We start from the raw sequence: 6677 nt of genomic DNA, 5'->3' as shown, positions 1-6677 counted from the left end.
CCTCGGGAATATCTTCACATTAGTATCTTTATTTACAAACCCGGTGGCAAATATACATAAATGCCATCTATCGGAATTTCCTGAGAATTTTTAAAACACCAAATGTCATACCAGAGTTTCTCCACATAGACACACAACTTATTGAAACATATTTTCCATCTTTTTCTACTTAGTTTATTTCCATTCTCAATTTTATTATTGTATACAGTTGCAAAATCACTAAACATGATACAAGGACAAACTGACAGATTTTATAATACTTTCAGATGAATTCCGAAAAGATTCCCTCAAGTTAAGAGAAAGAGTATGTGTTGTTCCAATTGTATTGAGTGGACATGACATGGACATTACTATATGTTCTAAATCGCAAAACCCATACAGGACAATGGACAAAAAGCTTTGTCTCGGAATTAAATGTGATTATAAATATTGAATAAGTATGTAATATAACACCTTTACAATTGTTGATTATATATTAATTATAATATGTATTTTAAATTTCACCTCTAGTATTGAATATAGACACACGCTTGTATACATGGTATATAATACAAAAGTTCAAGATATCCATAAGTTATTTATACTAGTAGTAGAAATGTGTGTCTGCAATAAATATTTAAAGATATTTTTTAATGAATTCTTCTTAATGTGACTTTTAAGAAATATATAGTCATCACTCTTGTTTTTAAAGTCAAGACCGCCAAAAATTTAACATTTATGATAGAAATATAAGCAACAGCAGTATACCGCTGTTTAAAAAGAAAGCAGTCAAGAAAAAAGTTGAGGTTACAATACAAGTAGTTAAAGGGGCACTAGCTGTAAAAATTCATGTTCACCGATTCTAATCAAATTCTCATGTTTGATTTATAACAATGTAAAACATTTATCCAAACTTTTCAAGAATAAAAAAAAAACAATAAACAAGACACAGGCATGAAAATACGTAGTTTCGTTTCGTTTTTCTAGACGCCATCTAATTATTTATCGAGTTGACCTCTATAGTCAACCGATGACCATATAAGCGATGTAAACATAAATAAATATGTAAGACTCTAAAGTGCGATGGTACTCTAAAGTGCGATGGTCACGCTAAAGTGCGATGGTCTACGCTAAAGTGCGATGGTGTAAATCGCTAAAGTGCGATTGTTGTTTGTTTTAAGTGTAAAAAGATGACACGCTAAAGTGCGATGGTATGACACGCTAAAGTGCGATGGTCTATGACAAGCTAAAGTGCAATTGTGTATGACACGCTAAAGTGCGATGGCATGATACGCTAAAGTGCGATGGTGTTTGTCACGCTAAAGTACGATGGTATAACACGCTAAAGTGCGATGGTATGAAATGATAAAGTTTTATGGTAGCACATTTGCACCGCTTACAATCAAGTATGTAATGGAAATTGGGTTAATGCAATGGTTATTTTAAGTGTTTTTGAAAGTCATTTTTTTGTTGTTGTATTATTTGTAAATAATGCCGTTGGTTTTCTCTTTCAAACTGTTCATTGTGGTTCTAAATAGCCTGGTTCAATGTGCTCCATGTTGAAGGTTATAAAAAAAATATTTGCATACACCAAAAATATTTGGTCTTTGGTGAATAGTTGTTTCGTTTACAAGTTTTTGTTATGTATTTAATTCAATTATTTTCCGCTGGTTGTTGATAACTCTCGGTTGTATAAGATTACTTTTTGCAGGGTTATTTATACGGTAACCTATAGTTAATAAAAACATATTTTATTTTGTAAAGAGCCATATTGTCTCATTGGCATTCATTTTATAATACAACACCTGTAGGTTTTTTGTTACTGGTTGAATGTCGAGTATTTATTTATTTCCCGTAATTGTCTCATTGTCAATCAAAATATGATGTTACAAGTTGTGTTGATAAGTTACTGTCTTGTTGGCGAAAATCAATATATTAAACAAATGTACTTTTACATTTAAAACCTGTGACTTTGATGTAAAGTTATCTCATTGGCACTCATATCAATCTTTTTTTAACTCTATTTAATAAAATATAATTAATTAATTTCAAAGTGAAAAGTACACTTTATTTGGCACAACTTTTAAAAGTCATGGAATTCATAAAAAAGATATCTAAATCAAATTCGGACGAATCAAATATTTTGAAACTTGGTGAATTTTGCCATTTTCAAGCTCCTTTATGGTATACACCTTCCCTTTACTGTCATCATTTTCAATATTCATAACAAGTCCTTTCTTCCAATACCCGGACAGAAAAACGTTTGTACCCGCGGACAAAGCTGAATTTGGTTTAAAGTCTATAACTGCATTAACTGCGGGATGAAAAGTTTGCATTTCTGTAAGTTTGGATACTTTTTTAGGAAACAACTCCTCCGGATACAAGCTACTGTCCCATTCTTCACGATTCTAAAAAGCGTAAACATAAAGTTACAATAAAATCAAACCAAGTAATGAAAGTAACAAATGTAACTTAAAAGAGTTCAAGACGTGATTATGAATTAAGCAAAGTCCTTAATAAACATGATAAAAGCACATTATTTTTTTTATTTTTTTAGTTTGAAAATTTTAAATAACTTTACTATAACATTTAAAAGTACGTTCATAAATGTGCGTAACAAACAAATACTAGATTACAAATTGTTTAATCACCTTTAATTCTATATTTTGTTACACGGTAGTTAAGATGCTTACCTGAGACATATAAATTTCTGTTTCCAAATGACGGCGTTTCAGGCCTGCTATACCAGAATCAGTACGTTGTATAAATTTTCTTGCATACAAGTCTTTATAATGTGGGCTAACTTCTGACTGAAAGCAAATAAGAAAAGGTTTAAACAAAAATTAATATTAACTTAAAAGTGTTGATAATATTCAAATTTGTACACACAATAGGCCGTTGGTGTTTTCGTTTTTGTTTACATAAATTTGTTATTTAAAGACATTCAGTTATACATAGCTAATCAATATGTATAAGTTTTGCTTTTTTTCAACGGCCGTAGAGTGACAAATATTTGTAAACTTCTTTGATCAGTTAGTCTCTGTTAGATATTTGTCATACCATGATGAATATTAAACTACATCTTCTTATTTTTATATTTTCACTTTTTAAAACAAAAATATAATAGTTCAGTAATGTTAGTGCATTTTCAGATACATGAACATGTATATGATGATAAACAAAATAACAGAGATGACATCTGTATAACGTTTAGTACGCAGAAATAACTACGGATTTACATTTGTTTAAAGAGTTTTACTCATAAAGCTGCAACTATTACCATGCAATAGAATAAAAGTACAGTATGTTTAAAAATACCATTGAAGTTGATAGTGTTAAGGCAATATTTTTATAAACTACTTTTTAGTGATAAAATTTACGTACTTGATGTAAACTTGTATTGCGCATCATTTGAGAATTTGTGATATCTTGCAGTGGTTGAGACATTTGGAGTTGCTGTTGTGATGGTATCATTTCGTTCAATCTATCGTAAGTCTGTACAGTATTATTGACCTACAATAACAAAAATATTTTAATATTAAAATTGGGTATTCAATTTAAAAGTATAATGATATTTGCAAAATGTTTTGGACAATTGAACCTTTTTTTTAAATAAAAACTTAAAATGTTATCAAAATACTAAATGTAAACATATTAGTAGTACTAACCTCAACATTTTCTACGCCATTTACGGACTCATTACTAGTTATAGTTGCATTTGCAGATATTGCCTAAAATGTAAAAAAAAAAAACACACTTATAATTATTGACAAAGATGTATATTGTAATCAAATTATTAGTACTTTATCCTTCATTACGTGACACTTTTTCACCTTATCAAAACTAAATTATAGTTATATGAACAGATTTTTATTTAAAAACAATTAGAATAAACAGTTCTGTATCTTACTAATTCACTTTCTTTGATCCTGTTGGTAATTTTTGTGTGCCACATCGCTTCAACAAATTCCTGGTAATCATTTTCTGCATCCATTCTGGCAATTTCTCCAGCTTTATTCTCTGAGGCTTTATTAACCACATCTTTACTGTTAATCTATAAGTGTGCAATAAAAACGTTTTATAAATTACGTTTAATAACAAGACAGTATTTTAACCCTTCGGTCTAAAATTAAATGAACGAAAATTAAATTTGACATATAACCTTTAATAAGCCATTTTTTCCTAAAACTCAATTTAAAAAAAGAAAGAGTGTAAAGGGAAAGATATTTAACCTTCTATTACATGGAAAAACACCAAGAATTCTGAATATTTAACACTTATACTAAAACAAAGATTAAGGTTTTCGCACTCACCTCAAAATTTGTATTTGATGCACCAATTGTTGCAGAGTCCGTAGTTATGGTATGATGTAGAATCTCAGACTGCTGAACTGCATTATCTTTCTACAAAGGCATTACACATGTAAAATATTTTTAAATGCACAGGTACATTAGAGTAAGCAATCAAATAATGTATAGATTTAAAAAATAATCATCACTTTTTTTTTAATTACAACTTGTGTGCAGATAATTATAACCCATATTAATTTATTTTACCAGTTTCGTTATTTTTTATTTAAAATATTGTTACAGCTATTTTTATACCTGATTAATATGACTCTCTTCTGGATCTGTAATTTCATTAATTTTCACTGATTTTAAGTTTTCATTTAAGGCCAAGTTATTGTTGTCGTCATCATTTTCTTCAACATCCAAGTGAGCCATTTCTAGAAATTCTTTTTCCTCTTTAGTCAAATTACACTTTGCAACCTAAACATAAACAGTACAATAGATTCATTAAAATTAGTATGAATAAACAAATGGTTGCCAGTAATTGTCAAGTAAATGCATGTAATATTTGTCACTGTACGTTTAACAAGTACGGTGTCAACATAAAGATATTACACAAATTAATAAAACTAATTACTTTTGTCTTGATAATAAAACATGAACTTAAACCTTGGTGATGCGTTTTATACTTAGACAAAATCGTTGTTTATAACTTAATTTTTAAATAACTGTTTAAAGAGGGGCTCTATAATTGCAATAATTATGCGTGAAATAAAAAAAAAAGTTAGTACCTGTTCTTCTAATGCCATTGAAAAATTTGGCCTCTTAAAAAATCTTTGGTGGGGTGTCATGGGTCTAGTGGATTTGTTGACTCTGTTGTTGTATTTATAATAAAATTCTCCTAGTAAACTTGGCCAATCTCTAGTATCAACAAATTGGGCTCTAAAGTATGCGACTACAGTCCTGTTAAATCTTTCTACACGTCCTGAAATTATTGTGTAAAAATGTGTTATAATAGTTTGCAGATTACATATATTTGTTAATATAAAATTTTAAAGATAATAAAGCTTTAAAACAAAACAAAACATGAGGCTCGCCAAGCTATTCTCCTGTTTTGCAGCGACTCCACATGAATGTTATATTTTCCAACAATGTACATTTTTTTTTTTAACCAGCAATTAGCTGACTATTGTACAAATAAAGGGTATACATATATATTTTTTTGCTTTATTTGTGCTTGTTCAAATGTCGATTTCTTTGAAACATTAGAGGCAATAATTTAGATTAAAATGATTTAAGATTACATAATTTAGTAATTATATATTTAGAGCTAATGATTTCGTAAATTAGTAATTTTTTACTTGTTGTTTGTTTACGTTAAAGGTATTAAAATTGTGTTAACAACGGCCTGTTTAAGAAGTACACCAGTCTTGAAATGAAACGTAAAGGCAAAATATAATTGTATTTGTATTTATTTTTTAAATACATAAGTGAAACTAAATTATCATTTATTAATGCAGTACAATAAAGTTTTTTATGACTAACCTTGTGATTGTGGATGGTACGGACGACCATTATTTTTTCTTGTCTTAAACTCATCAATTACTGCACAAAGATCAGCATTATTAAATTCTTTGCCGTTATCAGTCTGGAGAATCCGAGGTGGGCCAAATATGTAGATGAATTTCAAAAGCAATCCCGACACTTCTTTTGCCGTCTTCTGTTTAAGATGTCCACCAAAGGCAAAGCGGCTGTAACAGTCAACTATGTTGCATATATAATTGTAACCTTTGCATGGGGGCATTTTCTTCAGATCCATTTGCCACCTACTATTTGAATAGGTAGCCGGTATAGGTCTTCTGGTTATTTGTGTTTTTTGGTAGATCTACAGCTGCTAGGCATTGGGAACATTTTATATGTTGCTTGAACAGTAATCTTGTATTTTCCCGAACTACGGGAAAATAGGTCTTTCTAAGTGTTTCATATACCGCGTCACTTTTACGGTGATCAATTTTATGGTTGGCATTAATTTCAGCTATCATTTGTTCTTTTGATAAAACTCTTCTGTGATTGTCTCCAATCTTAGTACTTCTGTGGTACAATGCACAGGTATCATCATCATAAAGAAAGTTGGCCAAATATTTTCTTACACTTGTCTCACTCATTTGTAAACTTAGTTGCTCTTTTATTTTTTTAGCACCCCAGCTGTTTTCATCAAATTTCTTTTTACAAATTAAATTTACCTCTTCTAAAACCGACCAAAAGTGTTCCGGATTCGGATCATTTGTTTCTCTTTTCTTTCTTTTTTTGTCAAGAATAAATCCTTCATTTGGACACATATTTAAGTTTAACGGCAGCGGCACTTCCATTTTTGTTTGTTTGTATAAACGGCTTATAACGTCATAATAA

At 29.7% G+C, this 6677-nt stretch overlaps 1 protein-coding gene across 1 annotated transcript; it reads right to left on the bottom strand.

Annotated features, from left to right (window-relative positions):
* Positions 1 to 2093: 2093 nt before the first annotated feature.
* Positions 2094 to 5391, bottom strand: LOC134726131 (uncharacterized). The gene is made up of 7 exons (XM_063590529.1): positions 5060 to 5391; positions 4584 to 4748; positions 3890 to 4033; positions 3648 to 3710; positions 3364 to 3492; positions 2673 to 2789; positions 2094 to 2387 (listed from the first exon to the last, which is right to left on the bottom strand). Exons 1-7 carry the CDS (start codon positions 5117 to 5119, stop codon positions 2094 to 2096), a joined length of 972 nt encoding a protein of 323 aa, XP_063446599.1. The 5' UTR covers positions 5120 to 5391.
* Between the last annotated feature and the right edge of the window lie 1286 nt (positions 5392 to 6677).

Source organism: Mytilus trossulus, chromosome 7 (genome assembly GCF_036588685.1).
Source record: "Mytilus trossulus isolate FHL-02 chromosome 7, PNRI_Mtr1.1.1.hap1, whole genome shotgun sequence".
NCBI lineage: Eukaryota > Metazoa > Mollusca > Bivalvia > Mytilida > Mytilidae > Mytilus > Mytilus trossulus.
The sequence above is the reverse complement of the archived record's forward strand: the minus strand, read 5'-3'. Positions and strand labels throughout refer to the sequence as shown.